Genomic DNA, 24,815 nt, shown 5'->3' with positions numbered 1-24,815 from the left:
CTTCACCTCAGCTGACACACACAGGCTTACAGCACAGACTGTATATAAAAGAGACTTAGCAAGACACACACACACTCAAGCATATGTTGGCAGACAACACAATAGAAGCTGCCCTTTCCATGGATTTCCTTCCTTTGTTGAATCCAGATTATTTCCGAGTGGCCGCATCAGAGTTGTCAGCAGCAGGAGGTGAAAACAGCAGCTCAACTCCAGCTCGGGGACATTTGCTCAGGTCAAAAAGCCCCAAAATCGTATGAGTTTTTAATCCCAGGGTGGTATTCTGTCCCACTGCAGGAGCTGGGCTAATGAAAAGCCTGTCCTCCTGTGGTTATGTGGAAATGGAAGCAGTTGAAGGCCAGGCAGGCAGCAAACAAAGACGTACGGTATCTCATCCTGCAGTGAATCTAATGACATTGTAGGCTGGGTGGCACAGATCACTCGGCTAACCGTGCAGCTGGTGCAAATGACACACTGTATACTAAACACACAGATGATGTGGGGTTAAATATGGAAACTGGGGCAACGTTTGTGACCAGCATGGCTTTGAGGCAGCAGCGTGTTTGCGACACACCCTGGTCTGTGCCGGGGACTCGTACTGCTGCTGGTGCAGATGAATACGCCTGTGAGAGTTTGTTTACGCTCCCAAACGTGAAAGCTGCTTGTCATTCATGACGGTCGCAGTTTAAGCCGCGATCACGTTTTCTGTGTTTCTCGCTGATTGTGCGAGGACGTCTTTTTTCAACAGGCACCACATGTTGCTTCTGTAAATATAAAAATATCAGACGTCACATGTCAGGCTGTGCTTCAGCTCCAGCTCCTGCTGTTTAGTTCTTAAATACCCCGAGTATGGCGGGTCGAGCGTGCTGAGGCACAGACAAAGGTACTCGCGTGAATGCGCGTGTGAATGGATGAATCAGGCTTTTATAAGGAAGCACCCACCTTACCTTCAGTCAAAACTTTGAGTCTGTTGAATCTCTCAGTAACCTTGAGATGAACCTGTACCCACCAGTATGTGAAAATATAAGAACCCCAAATGAGTCTAAAGAGTGCAAGAGAATTGTTCCTAATTGTCATTAAAGGCTGCCAAACTACAAATCAACAGTTCTTCTACCCAGTTATGTGACTGGCAGCGTTTCTGGGGAGGATACCTGTACCTGCTCTTTGTGCAGTCAATAAGAAGATCATCCAGTAGATGGGGCTAGAGAGTTGAGTTGGTGCTGGCTTGCTGTGTTTGCACTGCAGATGTGTTGCATGCATGGACTAATGATATTTATTCATGTGTGGATACGAGTTTAGTTAGCACACCCAACGTAGAACATATATTAAGTCAATGCAGGCTGGATGTTGTAACGCCCTCGACCCTGACCGTGGACCCAGTGTTTTGGACACAGTGGACCTGATGATGAGAGTGTGGAGACAGATTAATGTGTCTGAGCAGCAGAGAAAGGCTGGCTGCTTCTGTGGCCAAGATAATCTGGCATTATAGCTGGAAGATGACACAGCAGGACTCTGCAGATTCCCAAGGTGCCCATTGGTCAGCTGAACTCATGTGTAGGCACAGACTGTGCTTCTGTCTGGTTCCAGCTCATCGGTTTCATTCAAACACCCTGATCTCGTTTGAAACTCCGCCCCCTTGTGGCAGATGGAGTTTTTATCAGTGGAAAAGTTTTCTTCTGTGTAGTTTCCCTTCGAGCACAGGAGCGGTCAGGTTTAGTCCTTGCTGGTGGTAGACTTTAGCAGGGGGAATGCCAGCTAACGCAGGTCTTTTGGCTACGCCTGTCCTACCTCAGGATACAAATCTGAAGCCCAGTTCAGTTCACGTCAAATGTTTTTCCTCTGATCACACCAAACAAGCATGACTTCCTGAGTAAATGATCCAGTGGGCTGGAACTGAGTTTTTCTAACTTCCTTTGACCACTTCTCCTATCATTTCCATTTTTCACTTTCTTCCTCTTTCTGTCCGCTCGCTTTGTCTTCATATACCTGCAGAGGTTTGCAGACAAAATCCAGGATTCAGGACTCCGTGTTTGTAAATTAACCTGCAGGTGGGACTAGTAATCCCGGTGCTTCCCTTAATCACCACATTTAAAGAAGAGTGTTTTAAAGGTGCAAAGCTAGAGTGATGACATCATGCTTATGAGTGTGCCAGGACTGTGTTTTACAAACAGGTTAGCAGCTCAGCTCGTACCCTGAGCTGCAGGCAGTGACGAGCTGCTCGGGGCAATGATCCCATGTCTAATTACACCCGAGCATCTTTACTGATCACATAATGCTGATAAACCTGTCATAGTTGGTTGGATGGTTCAAGCTGCAGATACAAATCTGCTGGAAGTAAAAGGCCGATTGACTTGGTGATGATCTTCACTTTAGATGAAATTATGTTTCAAGTGAATCTGTATCAGGAAAAAAACACAGGGACTCTTGTTTATTCGTGCGTCTTTCTGTCTGCAGCCATGGCGGAGTTAGACTTGAGTCTGAGCGATGCGCTGACGGACAGCGTTCCCCAGCCCGGCCCGGAGAACATGGTGCACCGGGACTTTGTGGCTGAGCTGGAGGCGGAGCACTTTGACGATAAGGTCGGAGAGACGGTGGGAAAGACGGACTACATCCCGCTGCTGGACAACGATGACACCAGGGCAGGTGAGATGAACGTGATGTCGTCAGTATCGTATGGGCAAACACATGCAGGGGAACAGCATGTTCATCTGGATCCATCGATCTAAACGCAGCATTCATTCTTCTTTTTACCTCCTAAGAAAAATATCTTTCACGTAGCTTCTGATTAGCAGCTGGTTAAGAAGGATTCCTGCTGTCACAGTGTGCACTGTGGGTTTGTCAGGGGGATGCTGTGGCTAGCAAGACGGATGTTGTAAAAGATGTTCACATGCAACAACATGCAACATGCATGCTCTGCAGCGCTGAGGCAAACTGCTCAATAACGCTCTGTAGTTTGGTTACTTCAACTCATATTTGATGCATTGTTGATAAAATCATTAGAGGTGGACCAAGAATAGATGAAAGAAACGACAGATCAGCCGATATTCTTCATAAATATTCTGAAAAGATTTAGCAGCTGTAAACAAAGTACAATAATGAAACAGTAATACAGCGTACAGTTATACTCCTCTGCCCATAGACTATAACACTGTGTAACATTAAAGCAGAGAGGGTGTGCCTTTGACCTGAACTCCAGCTGCTCCTGTATGACTGATGGATGCAGGCGCTGCTGCACGCTGGCTGCCATCTTGGATCTGCTCGGGTGTCGTTCACCCACAGGGCAGACAGTAACCGGAAGATACGCAGAGCAGCAGTCAGTGCTTTGAACATTTGGCTGGTAAAATGTGGGGATGACACAGGAAACTGTATTTTTATTGTGAGCTGTCAGTAAATGCTCTGTGTCAGGGAGGAAGTGAGACAGCTGGGTAGAAGTATGCAGAAGAAGAAGAAGAAGAAGAAGAAGTGTCCTTGAGCAACTTGCTTGGCTCCAGAAAGCTTCTAAAATAAGTGTGGCACATGTGATCAGATGCCTTTGGGTCATTAGCCGCGGGCGACGTGTTGAAGCTCCTGGGTGCGGTGCATTTGTTGTCGTGAGGAGTTTCACGTTACCCTTCGGCTGAGTTTGAGTTTGCAGGAATCAGAAGGAATTCCAAAGTTCGAGGACAAATGGCAGCAGCTCCGAGACAAACACCACAGCTTTATTAGAATAAGTAAGCTGTCAAGAGCTGCCAGTGTTGTTTCCTGTCAGAGCTTTAAGAAAGCAGTAAGTGAATATCAGCTGTTGTCCCAAACTGACCTCTGTGGCGAGACGACATTAAGCTGCTGTCTGCAGTTTGAACTGTGGCTGAGAAGGATACAAAAGTACACGATCTAATAAAGAGGTCAGCTCCAGTGCTGACAAACAGTAGATGGATCGAATAAAAAAGAAGTGACGGTTAGCCGAGAATGACTCAGCTCTCGGGCCTGTTTTGGTTAGCCAGACACTTCGGTCAGACAGTCAGACTGTGTGTGGGCACTCGTCAGTGACAGCCGGCTGCAGGACGGGCCGTGGGTGGCGTTGCCAGTGATCAACTGTGGCACGCTGTGTGCATTTGGACAAACGCACACATGCTGACACGCCGAGTGCCAAACAGCAGGGCGAGGCAGTCCGCGAGTCATTGTCCTCTGTCAGCATGACAGGGAGATGGAGGTGGCGTACATTTGTTGTTGTTTTCCCCCCCTCTGTGAGTTATTGTTTCAGAGCCCCGGTGCTCCAGTAATGTGCAGTGCTGCACTCGTGCATTTCATCCGTCGTATTCGACTTTTATCTGTATGTTTTTGTGCACGCCTCTCCTTTCCGTGCTCGGTGGTTGAATGCATCAGCGCGTGTTTATGTACGTACGGCATGCACCGGTTTGCATCCTGCTGTTTACGTGCCCTTGCTTGCGTCGTTGTGATAGAAATCATGCCAGCGCTGCATCGTTTAGCACGATTAGTCGAGTAAGACTTGCATCTTTATGAAAAACTGAATATTTCTGGGCGTGAAAAACCTCCCATGTGCACAGCTGACCAATCAGACCATTACAAAGTGGCGAAGAAGAACAGAGCTATGGGGCATTTATTCACAAGTTGTTATTATTAAAGTTTAGATAAATTAGATAGCATCTCCCACTAAAGCAATGTTGGAGGCAATCTCAGTGCAGAGATCTGAAGATTATGCAAGCAGCAGCAGTCCCATATCTCCAGAGTCTGGGACTGAACTCTGTCCATCCAGATGACAGCACTCGCCCCCACAGTTTAACAGACACTACCTCCAGTTCACGAGTGCAGAGGGTGGAGCGTCTTGCCTGCAGATCTGAAACTCAACCCAGCTGAACACTTGTGGAATTAGCTTGAGCCAGACTGACCGACGCAGCCACACTGGCTGACGACCCCACAGCAGTGTGTGACCTGCAGGAGGAGGCGGTGCCAGGCTGTTGGGGCTGCGTATGCTTCTTCCACATCCTGTTCCGGCTCCTCTTAGAAATTCTCAGTTTGTCTTGTTTTGTCAGATTTCGATTGTCCGATTCAATAAACGACAGCAGTCAACAGCAAACTAAGACGTTTGACGTAGCAGAGAAGATGTGGAAAGTTTTGGGTACAGCCCACAAATTCACTTTCCTTACAAATGTGTCACCATTTAAAGAGAAATCAACAGTATGTCATTTACAGCTGAGAGGAATCGTTGGAACACACCAGTAATGGACCAAACACACGTTTCCTTCCTTGTTGCTTCCTGAGTGCTAAGTTAGGGCTGCTCAATTAATCGAATTTTAATCTCGATTACGATCTGGGCTTTCAACGATCATTAAAAATGACTGAGCCGATTATTAGCCCCTCCCTCGTGCTTTACTCTCGCGCTGCTCTGTGTGGCAAATCGAGCGCACCTCTCTGCGTTTTGAACACGCGTCACAACAATTAAGAGCAGCGGTCTCCAACCTTTTCATGCCCGACAATATTTTCATGGACCGGCCTTTAAGGTGTCGCGGATAAATACAACAAAATGAAACTAGTACCGGTACCGAAAAAAAGAAGGTTTATTCATAACTAGAGATGGACCGATCCGATATTACGTATCGGTATCGGTCCGATACTGACCTAAATTACTGGATCGGATATCGGAGAAAAATAAAAAATGTAATCCGATCCATTAAATATCACGAAAGCACCTCACAAAACTTGCAACACGCCGTAACTCACCTCAGAACGTTAGCACGTCGGAGCAGTATGCATCACGTGATAGAGCGGCTGTGGCATGCGGGACCTGTCGGTGGTCTGGATAGCATGTGGAGCTTCGCTAGCAACCCGGCATTTCATCTCCGACAAAGTTATCCCGAGAGAAGTAAAGCAAGTGTGTAAGTCCATGTCTGAATGTTTGTAAAGCATTCCTGCGTTAAGCTTAACAACCGATATATGGAGCGACTGCCTCTTCTTGCTGCTACTTCAATCATGAAACTGCTTAACGATCAGCTGATCGGCTTTTCTGTCGCGAGTCCGTGTCTCTGGTTTGTTTTTGGCCCACTTTGCACCAGAAAGAGGAAACCAGCGGCTGAACAACAGCAGAACGTTTAAGCTTGATCAGCTGTTGTTAGAATGTATTTAATATTAATTTCTACTCGAGGATCTTTTTCTACAGCTGACGCTGGTAACTGTGCAGGGGCGGATCTAGCAAAGTTTAGCCAGGGGGGCCGATAGGGCATTAACAGGGAAAAGGGGGCACAAAGACATACTTTTCTTTCTTATTCTCATTTAAAATGTCGAGCTTTTCATAAATAATTATCTGACACCCAAAGTTTTAATTTGATGTAAAATGAATAGAAGTCAATTACTGTATATAGTAACTATTAAGTCTAATATATACCCCAGTAAGCTATAGTACTTTTTCCTTTGGGAAGGTACCATCTGTGCAGTCTGCAATTTTGTTGAAGAAAGATGTTGAATCTATTTAATATTTCTTGAAAAATAATTGATTTCTGTGCATTTTTTTTCACACTGCATCAAATTAAGGTTGATTACGTTGATTAAGCATCATGAGGTGGAGCGTGAGGGGTGGTTCCCTATTTTTTATTTATTTATTTTTGTTGTTGCTGGGAGTTGGAACCCTATTAGTTAGGTTGCTTAATATTTACGCTAAGTACTCTTTAAAATACCAGAATAGTGAGGATGGTGTAGGTTTAAGTTTATTAGATTGATCAGTATTGCTGAACTATGAAACATTTTTTTTGTATACAGGTATAACAGAATAGCTTTAGTGTAGTTGTTGTTTTAAACTTGAGTATGAACTTATACAAAATGCAGCAAAATATTTAAAAAAAACAGTTTTGTTGATTAAAAAACACTATATCGGATTCATATCGGTATCGGCCGATATCCAAATTTATGATATCGGTATCGGACATAAAAAAGTGGCATCGTGCCATCTCTATTCATAACCACATGAAAAGACCCAGGAAAACCGAGTTAACGATAAAAACGATAACAAAATAACGCTGAACACCGATTAAAAACCCTGAAAACCAGACATTTCACACCTGAGCCTCAACTCTCGTGGCCCGGTACCTAACAACTCACGGACCGGTACCGGTCCGAGGCCCGGGGGTTGGGGACCGCTGATTAAGAGGACCCGAGGGAAGCTCGGAAAGCTCAGCAGAAGTTATTTGGAGAGGAGAGTGACTGCTGTTGATTGAAAAGAGAGGTAAAAAACCTTCAGTGGTGTGGAAACATTATGGGCTCAGTCAGACGTGGATCAAGTGGACACAGTGTGTAAACTTTGCTACAGTGTAGCTGCACCACAGAGCAACACTGCAAAGTTCACTAAACACAGATGTTTACATTTTTCATTGATTTGTTACATTGCAAACATTTGCACTGTTATCAGTGTTTGCACTATTTTAGATTATTTTTGACAATCTTTAAAGTCATTATTCAACACATTGTTATTGTTAAATAAATATCGTCAAATAATCGAGATCTCAATGTCAGTGAAAATAATCGTGATTATCATTTTGTCATAATCGAGCAGCCCTAGCTAAGTTAGCACAGAAGAGTGCTGTATCAGCACCTTTATGGTGAAACCCGTTGACACTATTGATACCATGAGGCCAGACTGAGGTCGGCGGTGCCTCAATGCTTTCTGTCCTCATACTGCTCATTCCTGAGACATTATTAAGAGTGTTTGGTCAGTCTCGTCACAACACATTCATGTCGTTAGTGTTTTAGTTACTTGTGTAAAAGTGTGTCTGAAGTTCACATTTCTCAAACAAAGGTCAATAATTCATAAGTCACATGTCACACAGCATCACTCCTTCAGCATCCTCCCCTGACACCAGCCGATATATGCGTCTCGTCGCCTGCCCCTGCCTGACCGTAACTGCCCTTTGTGGTATTAGCAAGCACAGCCCCGGGCAGGCAGAAGACAAACACGCACCTCAAGTGAACAACAGCCATATCCAGATGCCCTTTAAAAAGCCAGTAAAGACAGGGTCAGTGGTTTCCATTCGATTGCCGACTCGGTGTGTCGTATGTCCGCCGTGCAGAGCAGCGCCGTGCAGCGCAGCGCCGTGCAGCGCAGCGCCGTGCAGTTTGATTTCCTCTCAGGTCAAACCATTAGCACTCTGATGGATCGTAATGTCTTTGCTTGTTTTCGTGTTTGTGTGTGCGTGTGTGTGCAGACGCGGGTACTGCAATGGAGAATGGAAAGCAGGAAGCTCGTGGGGTGCAAAAGCCTGGTAAGACATGTCCCACAATCGCCTGTCCTGCTGGTCTGTTTGCAAAGGCCAGCTGGTCGTCGCCATCCACCCATCATGGCCTCTTGACCTTTACTTGCCTGTCGAGCTTCATTTCATCCATCTGGAGCTTCACGTTCATTGGTTGTGTGTACCTGTTTGTGTGTGGGATGTTTGGGGCTTTTTAAAATCTGCAGGATGCTCAAACTGAGCAGAAAACGAGTTTAACGTTGGAAAAAAGACAGAAAAAGTAGTAAAGACTTGCTTTTCTGTTTAACATCAGACTGTATGTATTTGCATGACAGCGAGTCTTAAGTGGCTACAGGAAGTTGTCAGATTGTTGCGCTGATAATCAGCAGGGATCCTTGCAATGCTGGGAGAGACCGTCAGCTGCACACTGTGTGCTCAGCAGTCCTGTTGCATACGATCGGAATAAATTGATCTCACATTTGAAGTATTAAGCAGCAGAGATGAGGAACGCATACAGAGCGTCTAATGAACTATCGGATCTCTCTCTGGCTGTCTGCTCAAACACGAATAGACCAATGAGAGGAGTGTTTGTTGTGTGTGGGTGTGTGCTCCATTTGGAAATCAGAGCATCTGTTTTTTTCTCTCTTTTAAACTTTCCTTTCCAGTAGTCTGAGTAGTCTTTGTTCCCACCTCCCAACCTTAAGTAGCCCATACACACTTCTGTTCCTCTGTTCGCTGTTTTTGGTCGCGATGCTGATGATCCATAAAGTGCTGCTCTGCATGGCTTTGCTGGAGAAAGGATTATGCATGGGTATGTAAGTGATTGTGTATCGTGTCCCTCACTGGCAAAGCCCAGTTCCCACTGCTGCCTCTATCAGCACAGTGTGAAGGGTTGCATCCCTGCATCTTCTACACTCACAGGGAAAATATGGTGGTGGTGGGTGGAGGAGGTCTGTTCTCGACCAATCAGACTCCAAGAGGAGGTATTTGCAGGGTCTCCAGCCTACTGCCGATTCACTTCCTCTTCACAGTAAATGACACAGATGCAGGTTTAAGCTCTGTCCTCGCCGGCTCATCTATATCTGCCAGTTATTTCCTGATGAAAGCATGCCCTGCTTTATTATCTGTTTCACTCTAAAAGGAATAACAGTGAACAAAATGATGTATTTGTATAGCGCTTAGTCCCTATGGACGCCAACGCTTTACACCACATTCAGTCATCCACCCATCCACACACACATCCACACACTGGTGATGGCAGCTACATTGTAGCCACAGCCACCCTGGGGCGCACTGACAGAGGCGAGGCTGCCGGACACTGGCGCCCCCGGGCCCTCTGACCACCACCAGCAGGCAAACATAATGTGGATTTAAAAGACTTGAGACTAGTAATCATAAACTAACCTAGAAATGGAGTAGTGCATTCCTTTGGTTAAAATCATAGTCTCGTTCTCATTTAATACAAATATTCGTCCACATAAATATTATGCATGTGTTGATCTCTAAAAGCCTCTGAACTGCACGGTGTCCACAGACTGGTGGAGCATCAACAGCAAACATTACAGTCACACATCTCTGAAAGCAATCTGTTGGTATCTCCAGTTTTTGTCCTTTTTCTTTTTTTGCTGATCCGAGAATTGATCCGATCCGTGACTTAAAAGCGTGATCCCAACCGAACCGTGAGTTTTGATCCCTTGCACTACTAGTAGCCGCAAACTCCACTGGTGCAGCTTTGCAAACATCTTTTGCAGATTTAGTTTTCCAAGAGCTTCTTTGTCTACTCCTTGGTCTTTCTGTCGTCTTGGCTGCAGCAGGTCTGAACGGTGAGTTTGGGCTTTTGATGGAAAAAAGGCACCACGGTAAATCGAGTGGCTCTTTTAATCTATAACACAAGCAAACAAGAACCAAAGGAAGCACTTCCAGTAGTCAGTCGCATGCAGTGAACGTTCAGTTTACAATCAGCCGCCCTGCGAGTCGAACCGATGCTGATTCACATCCCGTGTAGGATCCACTGAGATGAAGTCACGGTGAGGATGGATGCTGATGACAGTGGGAGGAAGCGGTCTGCATGTAAATAAGTCCATAGTAACTGTCTGCATGCACGGGCAACTTGTGTTACCGTGGTGTTTGCATGCATTTGTTTCTAATAAAAAGGTGGCTGATTTCGCACACTGCATCTGTACTGAGATCAGCAGGAGCACAGTTTAGGCTGATAAACCTGTTCTCTTCCTGCTTTGGTAAACACAGTATCAGCCTCATCAGGCACAGTGGTTCCATCCATCACTGTTATTGCAGCAGTCCCCAAGGTAAGGACGCAGGCGGTATAAGTGGTAACTGGGTCAGAGGATTGAGAGCATACGCTGAATCCTGACAGTGCAAATGCAGATGTGTGTGCGCAGAGATGCTGCATGATGCTTCTGCATGATGCTTCTGCATGGCACACAAACTCAGCTGTAGGATGTCGTTTATCTTTTCATGTCCAGTAATGAGTTGAGGACGAGATGTTTTCTCATTGTTGATTTTGTGACATCTTTACTAACCTGGTTTCTTCCCTTTTCCTCCTTATCCCTTCCTGTTTATCCTCCTTCTTTTCTCCCTGTTTTGTGATATTTACACTCTTCTTTGTTGTTCTATATTCTTCTTTCTGTTTTATTGTTTCTTTTCTGCAATGTCTTTTTTACACTTTTCCTTCTTACTGCTCCCATGATGCTTCTTTTATCCTACGCCCCTGTTTTTCATCCTTTCCCAATCCCCACGCTTCAGAGGACTAGAACCCGCCTCCATCGCCATGCTGACTGTCAGCCCGCTGTGCTTCTGCTTCTGTGCACCTCCTCCCTTCTCCCCGTACCACACACACACACACACACACACACACACACACACACACACACACACACACACACACACACACACACAGTCCTATCCACTGCTCCTTGATCCAGCATGAAGGAGAAAGTCTGAGGTTGTGGACAAGACCTCACATCAGCTTCACTCATCACACACACACACACACACACACACACTGACTTCAGCACACGCTGTTCCTCCAAATAACGTGTTGCTACACTGTGACTCACTCTGGGTACATCAGCGCTGTTTCTGGACGTATGCACGGTCACACGTTTCCTTCTTCAGTTCCTGTTTGACCTCAATGGTTTTCCACTGTTTCCTTTCAAACACTATTTTTTTCCCTTTGCAAATCAGCCACATTTGTCCATTATTAATAAAGTCCTGTCCTATTCATGTCAGTTTCCCAGATGTAGAAGCCTAAAGTCACATGAACAAAGTCGTGGCCCCGTGTGGATTTATGTTCGTGTCCTCACACACTCAAACACCATCCAGGCATGAACCCTTTCAGAGCTGCCTGTGCTGCAAGGCTGATCTGTCAACACCCAGCATCCAAAACACACACACACACACACACACACACACACACACACACACACACACACACACACACACACACACGAGGTATTTGTGTATTGAAACCCTACAGAACTATTTATTCTTTTTTCCGGTTGTCCCTTCCTCCTGATGTGATCTAATGGGCCTCTCCACCATCCTTAGTAAACCAAATGTGTAGGTAAGCCTAAACCGAACTGTCACTGATGTGAACGATGTCAGTGAGACGCAGTTCTGTCTTTTATTCTTTTTCACTGAAGGATGGAAAGTTTGGTTTGTAGCTCTGAAAGCTTTCATTTCAATTCTTTTTAATTGCTGTTTCAAAAACGTACGTCTTGTTAAATCTTCTTAGAGCTGTTCCTGTGTTTGTTGGGTCTGTGGCTGCGATCATCACGTATGCCATCAGTTCCTTCGGACGAACATTTTAGTTTGTCCAAACTGGTGATACGTTCCTGGTAGCCACGAGTTAACACGGACCTGCCGCCCACAGCTGTTCATTATTTACAGCTGAGTATGCACGGTGGCTTTCTATCACACAGCTCTGACTGGTGGCCAACATTCACCTGCTGCGGCCCTGCTTTTGCGTCTCTTGCCTATAAATGAACAGCATATCTCTGTGATGCATTAAAGCTGGATACAGACCCAACAACAGTTCAGTGCAGCTTTCACTATGAGTTCAGTCATGTATGTTACCTGTTAACATTTTAGATGCAGGGATTGTTCAACTGTATGCCACAAAGGTTTAGCCTGTTTCCTGTCAGTTGTTGTCATGGCATCGATCTGCGTGTCCTTTTTAGAGACTCTCTTTGTTGTCTGCCTTTGCCAATAAACAGAAATATTAACACACACTCACCTGCCTTGAGTTCTCTTTCTTCTAACCACACGGCTCTAAACCTCTGACTGCTTTCTATTTCTGTCTCTCACAGCCTTTGATATTAGCTGCAATGTTTCGTTCCTTTTCCAGATATTCCTCTATCGTAGCAGCTTTCTAAGAGAACAACATGCTTAATAATCCTGCAGCCTTTGGAGGCGGCGGCGTTTCCTAACGTAACGCTGGGAGATTAGCGTGTGCCACCGTGGAATGATTTTCCGGTGCTTCTTAGAGCTGAAGCCTATTTCTTTATTACGCTTCTTTTTCCTTTGTGCACATTTAATCTGTTGCACAATGTAAAAAATGGAAAGAGGTTTTCCAGCTATATCCGGTTTTTGTCTTTTTTATTTGGAGTAACAGCTCATGTGCTTTTTCTACAGCTTTCCATCATCCTCAGCTGAACTGCAGAAAAATGTGCCAAACAACCAAACTGGTCACTTTTGGCAGGAATGGACATTAAGCTTATTTTTTACGAGTACATTTGGGTTGACAAGCTGCCATCACAACAAATTACCATCAAACAAGTGTGCAGAAGAGCGAGCATGGAGTTTGTGTCGGAGGTTCATGGTGGGATTAATCCTCCTTACATGGAGCAGGTTGAGTCAGGTGCAGGTTAAGTTGATTTCAGCTTTTATGGCAAGACTTTGGCAACACGCCGCTCGAACGCTTTCTGTCAGAATGTTCAACACAGGGAGGAAAATGTATTATTTTTAGATAATTCGACTTACTTTAAGAAATGTTTGTGGAATATTAAAACTGTTGATGAAGGAAACCCGTCTGAACACTGTAGCATCATCAAAAACCTCGTCACGGTTCAGATGTTTTTATTAAAGTCCGTTCTGCAAACCTAACGCTCACCTGAGCCGGGCTGTGAGGTCACCGCACTAACAGTGATCACGGATGGCACGGCGGAGGTCTGCGTCAGGCAGTCACAGTAGTGCTGAGATGAGGTGGAGGCGGGCCAGAGGGCGGAGGAGCCTGAGCACGGGCACCATGTTCAACACCCAAATTACATTAAGGAAAAGTATTGTGTGAGCTGAAGTTGTGGGATTTGGTTTCCCATCTTTCACACTGTGGGAATCATGTTTCCATGGAGCAGCAGATTCCTGTAGCCTCACGTTCTCATTCAGAGAGTTCCCACCTTCCCCACGGCTTCTTTTTCCCCTGATCAGAGACATTAAGGTCATGAAGAACCTGTCTGCACTTATCGAACCGGCTGCTACTATGAACCAAACTAGTTTATCTGAGTCGTGCCATGAACACTGATATTCCGAGGAACGTTGTCAGTGTTAATGTCAGAGATGAGCACCTCCCTTTGGTTTGTGCGCTCAGGCTTTTTTTAAAAGGTAAAGTTACATTTCAGCTCGCAGAAACATGAAGAACAGGGTTCTGATTTCTTTTTCTATCGATCTATGAATTTCTAGTTAACATCTAGTTCATACCAAGAAAAATTAACTAATCCAAATGAACCCTATGAGGTGTCCATTGGCTTAGACCGGGCAGCGACTTCCTGGGTCCAAATGTATTCTGGGCGCTCTGCCTCTTTCGCTTTAGGTTTAATCCTTCATCTCTTGAGCCTGAATGTGCAGCCATGAAACATGGACGAATACGAAATATTTGGCTGGTAACCAGCCACCAGACAAAGTACAGACATTCTGTACTTAAGTACAGTAGTGTAAGTATAAATACTACTGTTGAAAAAATACTCCAGTAAAGTAGTGATTCAGTTAAAAAGTAGAGACTCTGAAATGTACTCAAAGTAATAAAGTAAGAGTAGCTCTTTGGAGGACGTTTCTATTGTGCACAGCTAACTGAGCCTCGTGCTGTATTAACGTAATGATCAAATAATAGCAGTAGATGGGATCCAAACTTTAGTCTCACTTAGAAGAAAAGAAGGAAAATAATAATAATTTACATGTAAGCTTGAAACGTCCAGTTTCTCGAACCCCACTGAGCATCCTTCGGTTAGCCTCTCTCCTGTCCTGTCTCAGCTGCACCTTTAGCTGCAACACACTGTGAGACAAACTGCACACAAACAGTTTGTGTGTTTGTGGAGCTGATAGAAACCCTGCATTTGCATTACCTGCCACTTAAAGTGATCACTCCCTTTTGCAACTTCCGGACACCTGCAGTTGTTGATGTGACGTCCTCTGGTGGTTAATACACGAACTGTGCACGTGTTACTGTTCAGGCTCAAATCGGTGTGATGTTTGCAGGCCGTGCAGTGACAGGAAATAATAACGTTCCTCACATGTTGAACCAAAAGAAACAAGCCTGTTTTGAAAATATGAGGAGTAGAAAGTACAGATTTGTGTTTAAAAATGTAGGGAGTAAAAGTAAGAAACTACTCAAGTACAACTTCCCAGTTCTGCCAGCTGCATACATAAAACAGACCCCAACCAATCACAGCAGATGGCCCCGCCCCTCCCTGAGCCTGCTTCTGCTGGGGGTTTCTTCCTGTTAAAAAGGAGTTTTTCGTTCCCACTGTCGCCAAAGTGCTGCTCATAGGGGGTGATATGATTGTTGGGTTTTCTCTATATGTGTGTTATTGTAGGTCGACCTTAGAGTATAAAGCGCATTGAGGCGACTGTTGTTGCCATGGTCAAGATGACAGGTCCATGTTTCGATGTGTTTTTATTGAATTAAGTTTATGACAATCCATCGGTCTTTTCTAAGACATAATTACCCCGTGATCAATGTGAGTTATGAGTACAATATTCTTTTTTCTGTTGAATAACTTACAAAAAATGGCTGACTGCACCTTTAAAGTGTGTTTTAAAGGGCTGAGTGAAGGCGAAGAGCTGAAGACTTTAGTCATATATGTTTTATATAGCATCACACAGTAAAGACATACAGTACCATAAACTCAAGTCCTCTCCTGATAATGTTTGGAGTTCTGTTTGTTCAGACTTTAGACTAAAAGGCTAAAAATAGAAGATTTTATTGCTGTCAGTCTGCTGCACAAACCTGACGTCTTATTTTCTTGATTTCCTCATTTGTTGTGGCTGATCTGTGACCAAGATGACCAAAAACATTGGAGTATTTGACAAATCTGCCAGCTGTCTGAAGCCTCAGCAGCCACACCGGCCTGGTTTCAGTTATGTCACATACGGTTCATGCGATCGAAGCACCATAACTTCACACTTGTAGCTGAGCACATATTTGGGCGACTTGACTTTCTCACATCCTGATTTTACTTGAAGTGATTTGGTAGAAATGCTAAATCTTTCCTTAAAATATTCATGATGTGACTTTAATCCCCAAGCTGGGAAAAAACCCTAATTCCTCCCTCTGTGAAGCTTTCTGTCTCCACCGTCTGTGCGTGACGACCTCTTATATTAGGTGTGTGTATGCGTTTGTGCAACCCTGCATGGATGCATGTGTGTTTGTACGCCACCACACCCACTCTTCTTGAGTGTGGAGATCTGAGTGTGGCGTTATGTGGGAAATGCTCTGGGAGGGTAGCAACAACTTGTGCTCTCCACTGCACTTTGAAGCGTGCACCCGTTCATCTGTTGCTTTGACAGGTTTGAGAAATCCCTGCTGGTTGGAGCTGAACGCCCCCCCGCCCGCTCGGCTTAGTACAGCCGGTTGTGATGCGTAACAGCGAGGCGTGCACGATTGCAAATATGAGCAAAGAAAAGAAAGAAAGAAGTCAGAAATCCCTCAGAGGTCATTCATCTCCTTAGTCCTGACAACAGAAACCAACAATCACTGATGTGAAGAAGATCAGGGAATGTTTCTCATTCCAAAGCTTGTTTTCAGGCTGAGACGAGGAGGTGAGGGGGAGACAGTGACATCACAGGGGTCACAGAGTGGGAGAACGTATGGAGGGAGGAGGGATCCACTGACAGCTACAGTATGTATATGGGCGTTTGTGTTTTAAAGATGTCTGCAGGTCCCACACACACACACTCGCGCTACAGAGACGTCACGTCAAACACACCTTGCCCCTCTCCTGCCTGTCAGTGCACATCACTCTCACACGCTGCATTAGTCTCATCACTGCATTAGCTGTCCACGGCCTGGTTTCCTCCAGGACCTCGACCTCCTCCCCTCACAGGTCTGTTAGATTTTTGTATTAGTCATCGTTACATCTGTGTTGTAGTGTTTCACACAGGAAAGATCTGCGGGAACAGTTCGAGATGAATACATGTAAGCTAACAGGGTGTACTTCAGGCCACGCCCACCTTCAGAGACGGTGACTGCAGGAGATATAAAAGCAGATTCAGTATCCAGAGGACCACTAGAGTACCATATGGTTATTTCTGGACAGCGTCCATGACTTTAGAGGGACTGCTGGCTCTCCTAATCCTTTCTCAGGATATGTGATGTCCTCCCTTATCTATCTTGTTCTGTTTTCGCTCACATTTTTACCCTGTAAAGCAAAGTTTTAAACAGCAATGAAATGCAGCTTCCACACCTCGACATAAACTCCATTTAGTACAAAGTTCGGGGAGGACGGTTCCAGGAACCGTGGATAGAAATTTACTTGGATTCAAACTGATTCCAACTACATGATTAATGCGGTGGCGTGGCTGAATCAACAAGACACCGTCGATGTTTGTCAGGGGCGAACGGCAGTCTGTCCCCTCGATGAACCGTCACTGAGCGCCCGTGGTCCTGCAGCAGCCCTGACCCGGCCGCTTCATGCTTCCTATCACAGCTCAGAGAGGCTCAGGAGCAGGCAGAGGAGGAGGTCAGCTGGAGGACAGCAGCCTCGCCTGCCAGCTCCACCCAGATTAGACCGTTTTGGTAAAGCAGAGTGTGGTTGCTGTAAGCTGCTGTCCTCACATATTTAACCATGTTTGTGTTTTGCTGCATTGTCATTCGGGATGTTCCACTCATTTTAAAACCATCTGATCTCTGTGCCTGACATGCACTCACAGCACGTCCTCTGATTGTCGCCACATTAACGACTCTTTTGCTCGATAACTTTTCACAGCCCTTCGTAGAACTGCTTCACAGTCGTGGGTCTTTCTGCGTCAGAGCACTTCACATGAGAGAAACTTCTTTGTCATCATTTTATCTTAGAAATCACACCAGTTGCAAGCTGTCTTGTCTAAACAGTGAAGGATTCCTAAAGATCCCAAGTAGGCCATGGCCTCATTCTTAGAGAGCACGCTCTGTACTTTTTCACTATTATAGGAAGTTCACGACGGATCTGTGCAGGCTTTGTGATTTACTGCACTTTTGTTTTCTTAATGTAAGCTTGCTTTACACAAAAATAAGTTTTTCCCCCCGGGTAAGATCCTGTGCTGACTGTTGTTCACAGCTGTCCCATCCACCAGTCTCTCATACCTACTTGACAATACTGTAAAGGCCAGAGCATGTTTACAGTATTGTTTAAAGCTCCACTGTATTTAGCAGGTTGGAGTCTTTGCTGTGACCCTGTCGTTGTACTGATGCTGTGGAAATGTTTATTGTGATGCTGTGTTGTTTTGACCTGACAAGCCCATTGTCCTGGTCAGGCCTGGTACAGAGTCCCTCTATCTGGCAGAGCAGCAGAAACATCACAGTTGCTTCTTTGACACTGCGTTGCAGCCTTTCATGTCCATGTAGTTTAGTGACCCCGTTCTTTACCTACGATGTCTCTTATTTTATTTTGGGTGCGGTTCTGGTCCCTAATTGTGGTTACGTAAGAATTCATCTTTTTCTGAATGGGAGCTGAGACAGATTACGTGCTGGACAAAGGAGTCAGCTGACGATTAGCAGCAAATACATCACAGTCCTGCAGGGTTTGAGATGTGTTTACCTTGCAGCAGTGTAATACCAGATCAGAGTTAACATGCAGGTAACTGTTACCTGGCTAAAAGTACAGCAACATGGAACAATACATGGAAAAGAAACAGAAATGGGAATAACCTTTGTACAGTATTTTTTTTCAAGATGGCTAAAAATTGAAATCCTGAATCAGCTAAACTGAGTCTGATTGCTGATACTTCACAGATTCATTTGTAATTGTAAGCAGAGCCTGTTCAAAGGTGATTGGTCAATAGGTGAACTACTAATCAGCTATCTGGTTGTTAAGTCTGACGTCACTAGCCGTGTCTGGGTCTAAACTCCGCTGCAGGTCCATATATCAAACGATCACTATGGCATTACTGAGAGTTGAAAAACTGTCTAAAGTCTTTCATCTTTAATAAAATGATCAGCGTTCTGCTCTACCAGGTGTAACAATTGAGTTTAACATCCAGGCATCCATGAAAACGGAATTTATGACATTTAACGGAGTTAGAAGTTAGCAGGGAGTTAGCTCGCTAGCTTCTATCTAAATACAATATAGCATGTCCTGACTGCGGGGTTTTGGAAACAAATTCAAACGTACAGCTCTGCTATCACTTCCAGCATAAATGAAGACAGAAAACTAAACTGCAGTGACGTTTGTAGGGTTACTGAAGTTGGGCTAGCTGGTATATAATGATGTGCTACGTGACCGCTAGCGACACAGCTATGTTAGCATAATATAAACAAGCTAACTTTTTTTCCACTGGATAAAAGTTACCGTGAGTGTTCTAGGTGGTCAGGAACAAATGTAATCGCATGGCAGGATGCTGTAAAAGGACCAAACTTCAGCCAGGAGAACAACTGAGATAATCCATCCACAATACGAGGTTAGTCATTCATATACTGCTGCATGGGCTGGGCTGTAGTTACATCCTAAGGTTTTAAAAACTGAGCTTAAATAAATGATTAGCGGTAATAAAAGCCGAGGGAGGTCAACAGGGATCACTGACTGTTTTAGGAGCTTTTTGAGATTAAATAGAAGAAAATACAAAACATTAAACATGTTAACAACACAAAAGCCATATTAAACGCAGACTACTTTAGACCCGGAAGTAGGATTCGTCACGTCATCACTTAACGACCGGATTGGTCCAAGAATTCTTCTCCTGTGACGTTAGTGAGGTGTGTTTACGGGGCTGCTGTCATGGGGAGCTTATGATTTGTCTCTGAAGGATGAGAATCACTTATACAGACAGACTCTAAATGTGACTCTTGAAGTATCGCAGATCATCAGTCCCATCAGTCATTATGACTTTCACAACTCCAGTGTAGGTAAATGGGAATATAAAGCCCTCTTTCACACTGCTGAAGCGCTCAGAGCACTTTACTCACTTTCACCCAGTCACACAAGCACTTTTTTTAAAGCAAAGTCCTTTCTGTCTACTCCAGTTCATCCAAAGCTATGCTGTTAAAATTCTGCTCTAGAGTCGTAGCTGTTAGGTCAGGTCATAGGCAGGAGGTCATAACCAAGTTAGACTGACTGTATTCCTTGGCTGACTCCTTCTGCATCCTGAACTTGTCCTACGAGTCCTACAATGCCCCCTCTACAACTAGTTCATGCATGAGTAGGATTAAGCAAAGCTTGTGTGTGTGTGTGCGTGTGTGTGTGTGTGTGTGTGTGTGTGTGTGTGTGCGTGTGTGTGTGCGTGTCTCTGTGCGTGCAGTTATGGCAGAGCAGTTCTGAGTGTGTCCTCAGATGCCTCTGATGTGTCTAAGCAGTAGCTGCTGCAGTCTGTGTTGCCATATTTTGTCCTCATACTGAGGTCAGGCAACCCCCAGCAGCAGCAGCTCTTACGTAATGCAGAATTTAGCTTTCAATACACAAAGACTCCCACTTATTATTCTCGGGCAAAAGTCACACTTTGAGGTACGAGCCCTTACTGGGCAAAGGCACCCTCTTGTTTCATACTAGCTGAGGGATTTTGCTTTTGGAGGCTTGTTTTTTAGCAGCATTGATTGCTTACTGGACCTACAGCTGGATGGTGAAAGCAGTGCTGATGTGACCACCCTTAGAGATCAAGTGGTCCAAGACAACTGAGCTGAACTTCCAGCTGAAAGAACCGGAGTTAATCTGTTAGCATCAAGCACGTAACAAGCAAATCGTTTTTCTTTATGGAATCAGTGCCTGTTCAAACACTTTCAGCACAAAGGCTGTGCTAACAAATGGGAGTTCATTTCAAAGGTCGCCTCTTCTGGAGCCTCTTTAGCACACGGCTAAAACAAATCCAAGCCTTAACATTAACGAGTATGTGGGTTAAACTGCTGTTTTCCCAAACCCAAACATTAGAGCTAACAGGTGCATTTCCATTTCAGTTCAGATAGCCAAACAACCCTGCTGTCTTTACATAAAACTCATTGTTGCAGCCAGGTACAAAAGCGACCCCCTAAGACTTCCTCCTTAAATCCAGCTTCACAGAGTTACATATATGACAGTTTTTGAGTTAAATGATTAAATTAAACTCATACATTTACTGTTTTATGTCCACTTTAAAAAATAAGCCATACATGACAGCTTAGGCGTTACAAATGTAAGACTGGAACTGGAGTGGAACTGGTTTCCCCTCTTTAAATCAATCCAGCACCTCACCGAATATAAATTTCAGTGTGAGCCGCATCCAGATGCTATGTGAAAGATGAAATGACTACATCTGAACAGGCGTTTGCAGAATCTTATGGTTCAGGAAAAGCAGGTTTGCAGTTATGATCTTCCACGTTTACATGAAAACATTGCTGCTTTCAGATGTGTCACACATTTGATCCATTTCACTTCCTTATTGGTTTGTTTTTTTAATTTAACAGATGCAGACACATTGGTTAACATTCAACTCTAGACAAATGTTAGAAAGCCAAAAGCTAGCCTGTTACCATCAAATGGTAAATGGACTGCTTCTTACATAGCGCTTTTCTACTCATCTGAGCACTCAAAGCGCTTCACACAACTTGTGCATTCACCCATTCTCACAAGCACATCTTTCTAAGTGCTTCGTAGCTAACATTCACACGCGTTCATACTCCGATGGATCCATCAGAGAGCAATTTGGGGTTAGTATCTGTGGTGGGACCTGTGATACCACAAGAAAAGTCTGCTAGCGCTAACACTTCTTTAAAAATAACACACAACAGAAGTTTTCAGAATCTGAGGTTCCCCAAAGTTTAAACTTTGCATTGCAAAGTTAGCAATGCTCAAACAAAATCAGCCAGCAGAGCTCAGTGTTGCCCTCTAGGGAGACGGTTAAAGGTCAAGCAGTCATGATGAGTGTTGACGCTGTGTCGACGCGTCCTATTGCGCACTGACTCGCCTGCTAGGAGCTGTTCAAATTGGCGCACACACTTACCTGCACTCACTTGTGCTGCTTCACAGTCGGTCTTCGTCCCTCTTTCAGGCTGAGCAGTTCACCATCGGTACATTAAACACAACAGCACAAATCCAGCATGAAATTTTCCCCCGCGGACTGAGCTGAACTACTCAAAATTTGTCTAAGCTAAAAGACCTGAGGTGCAAAAACATTCACCAAGCCCAGACCCCATTGTTTCACACAAAAGTGAACACTTAAGTGCAAATTTCAGCCCCGTGGACGCTGTATCTGGTGTGATGCAGACAGTATGTGCAGACGACTTCAGAGTGGATTAAAAGACTAATATTGAAATGAAACTTTCTGCAGATATCTGTGAACGTGCCAAGATCGGTACAAGGAAATGAGGCATGAGCGATCAGCATGTTGTAGGCAGAAGTAATTACATTGTAAGTCATTTTAAGTAGCACGCTCTTCATTTTAAATTAGCAGGTATTTTACAGGAAAGGAGACCAAAAATATAGTGTAAGTGGTTTAAAGTTTGCAGAACAAGAATCAATATTTCCCATCTTCATTGTAAGTAGTTGGACAGCTGGCAGTATTATGGAGTGGCTTAACTTTGACTAACTTCCTGGTATTTTACTGGAAAGGATGTGCTGCTTTCCAAAGTTCTGGTAGTTGAAAGAGGAGAACAGTCACATTCATATTGGTAACATAAAAGAACAATTGAATACTAGAACATCCAGCCATCATGCACATCAGCATAATTGATGTTAAATAAAACAAAGATCCAAAAAGGCAAGTTTAAGCCAGAGGCTTTGGGAACATGAGAGTCCTGTTAGGCTTCAGGATTCAGCGTCTTTACAACACATTCGTACTCCTGAAGCGTAACACGCTACGCCATGTGACAAATCGCTGGTATGTTACGCTTTCCGGTCAGCCACCAACACATTCGGAAACAGGAGGAAACATGAGAACCGTTTGGACTAAATCTACACATGCACATTTATTTTCCTCTCATCATGAATCACTCTGGAAAACTCTAACACCATTAAGAGTGTGGTGAAGGTCGGCAATGGTCTCGTGGGTCACTTAGCCTTCAGATAGTCCCAGCAAGTCTTTAGCAGGCAGTTAGTGTCTGCTGATGACGTGCAGACTTTTAAAAATGCATCTCTGACTGTGCTGCCACAGCTAGCATATGTCGCTAACTCCACGAGCCGCCAGTGCTGCATGAATAAATGAAAATAAATGTTCCGTGGTGTGATTGGACTAGTGGGCGGTATTATGAACTGTTCCCAATGTACCTGTGCAATTTATGTAGAAGTAATTTGTTTCATTCTTTTCTTTTTTACAGTTATTATATGGGTGGGTGTAAGGTCGATGCTGGATTGTGGAGCGCTGTAACCCCACATGTAGTAACAGCTCTGACTGGAAGTGAAGCAAGGTCATACGAAGCGTGCAGCGACCACGGTTACAAAGGCTTCTGACTGATTGGTTCTGGCTGCTAGTACAACTTCTACTGTTGCCTTACAGATGTTTTCTTTGAGTGATGGGTGCCCAGCAGACAGTATGGTGTTTCTAATAATAGCACAGAAGCAGAGCGAATTGAAAATATTTGAAATATCTTCCTAATCTTCTTTATCGAGTGGTGGTTCGTGTACAGATTAGGGAGCAAGGTTCCATACTGTGCACTTCAGGCTCCGCTCCTGCTGGTTTCAGCACCTTGGACAGAACCATAGCAGTAGAAATATGTGCTTGATTGTATGTAGCCTGTGATCTCATTGGGGAGACAGAGAATCCAGCCTGAGCTCGAGCACCAGTGTTTTTGAGCGAGTGGTGACCCTGCCGACGGAGTGTTTTCTGCCTCCTGTCGAGACAGACGATGCGCACCCCACCACGGCCCCGTGCACGTCTGATATATGAAAGCTTTTTTGACTTTGGGTGGCGTCCTGTCTGTTCGCCTCACTGTCACCCTCTGTGGACACAGCTAGGAGAGGGTTGCCAACGGTGTATCCCTCCTTCTCTCCGCAGCTACTCCCCTCCCTCCATTACTCCCCTTCCTCAGTCCCTTCCCGTTTCTTCTATTCCTTGCTCTGTTTGTCTGCTCTTTTACGCTCGCTCATCCTAGAAATCCTCTTTTCTGCTTTTCTTATCTCTTCTCACTGAAACGTCTGATCAATTCCTCTCTGTGTCCTCGCTGACACCAGCCTGCCTTTCCCTCCTCGTCCTCATTCCGCAGACTCTTTCCGTTTTAACCTCTTGCACCCTAACAGTCAGTTGGAGGTCTGGGACTTGTTGGACAAGAGCTGAAGCATGATTACAGGGTTAGAGAGGAAAGGAGAGGGCTGTGCGAAGTCAGGCAGTGTGAGGGGAGGCGCTAGCTGGCGGGGCCTGGGACCTGAACTAGACAGACAGTAAAACGTCACCACGCCAAAGCCAGACTCCCCGACTGTGATCGCGTGTGTGTGTCTGTGTGTTTGTGTCCCTGTGTGTGGTGATTTTGCGTGTGCATGTGTGTATGTGTGACTGGGGGTTCACAGCCAGCTGAGGCTGCAGTGGAGACAGACAGAGGCACTGAGCAGCACATAGCAAACACCGCTGATTGTTGGTTGTGTAGCACTGGGATATCTGCTTTTGGAGGAAATTTAGCAGGTGAGAGTACAGTTGTGTGTCTGTGTGCGTCTTTCTTTTGTGCAACAGAACCCTCCGTGCAACTGTGTATATTTTGGCAATGCCTGTTGTATTTGTGTAATGTGTATGCCAGCATGTTTGTGTGATTTTGGTAGCCTTGTGTCATTAAAATGAAGACATCAGCATGATCACCGAGGCGAGTGAACTAACATCCAGTCATCTGTGTTGCGGCTGCAGGTAGTAAACTGACCTCGGGGGAACAGACGGCAGCGTCGCACCCGGAGCCGCAGGGGGAGGTGTGGCCACACTCGCTTGACCAGCAGCAGGCCTTGGCTTCAGACTTCTTATCAGGTACAGAGTTTAGTGGCTCCACAGTATCGTCCTTTCATCTTAACTTGTTAACACTGATTCACGACATCGTTTGGACCTTCTGTGGTCACAGTGGGACATTTTCAGGAAATGATGTCGTTTTTGACCAGAAAAACTGGACTGGACCAGTGCTCGAGTCTGACTTTGTAGCTTCCAAACCAGTGACTGCCCCATGTCCAAACCATCTCAAGGTTTTCTGTCTCAGAATTAGCTCTAGATAGACTTTGGGCATCACATATACACACAAAGCAA

The 24,815-nt window shown here is 45.0% G+C and overlaps 1 protein-coding gene across 12 annotated transcripts in view; it reads left to right on the top strand.

Annotated features, from left to right (window-relative positions):
• LOC146701127 (uncharacterized) overlaps nucleotides 1–24,815 on the top strand; it is a 113,303-nt gene that overhangs the window by 24,754 nt on the left and 63,734 nt on the right. For 10 of the 12 annotated variants that reach the window (XM_085467446.1, XM_085467453.1, XM_085467451.1 and 7 more), the window contains exons 2-4: nucleotides 2,452–2,640; nucleotides 8,187–8,243; nucleotides 24,432–24,545. In XM_085467446.1, coding sequence (XP_085323572.1) covers nucleotides 2,454–2,640; nucleotides 8,187–8,243; nucleotides 24,432–24,545 — 358 coding nt within the window. In that variant the 5' untranslated portion in view covers nucleotides 2,452–2,453. Of the gene's footprint in view, nucleotides 1–2,451; nucleotides 2,641–8,186; nucleotides 8,244–23,953; nucleotides 24,216–24,431; nucleotides 24,546–24,815 lie in introns of those variants that run through there. The other 2 variants (XM_085467445.1, XM_085467448.1) reach the window with 2 other exon arrangements.

The sequence above is a fragment of the Copadichromis virginalis genome, linkage group LG9, assembly GCF_057382275.1.
Source record: "Copadichromis virginalis isolate Kocher_CV1m ecotype Utaka linkage group LG9, C_Virginalis_male_GT1.1, whole genome shotgun sequence".
Classification (NCBI taxonomy): Eukaryota; Metazoa; Chordata; class Actinopteri; order Cichliformes; family Cichlidae; genus Copadichromis; species Copadichromis virginalis.
Note: the sequence above shows the minus strand (reverse complement) of the source record. Positions and strands in the feature narration are given on the sequence as shown.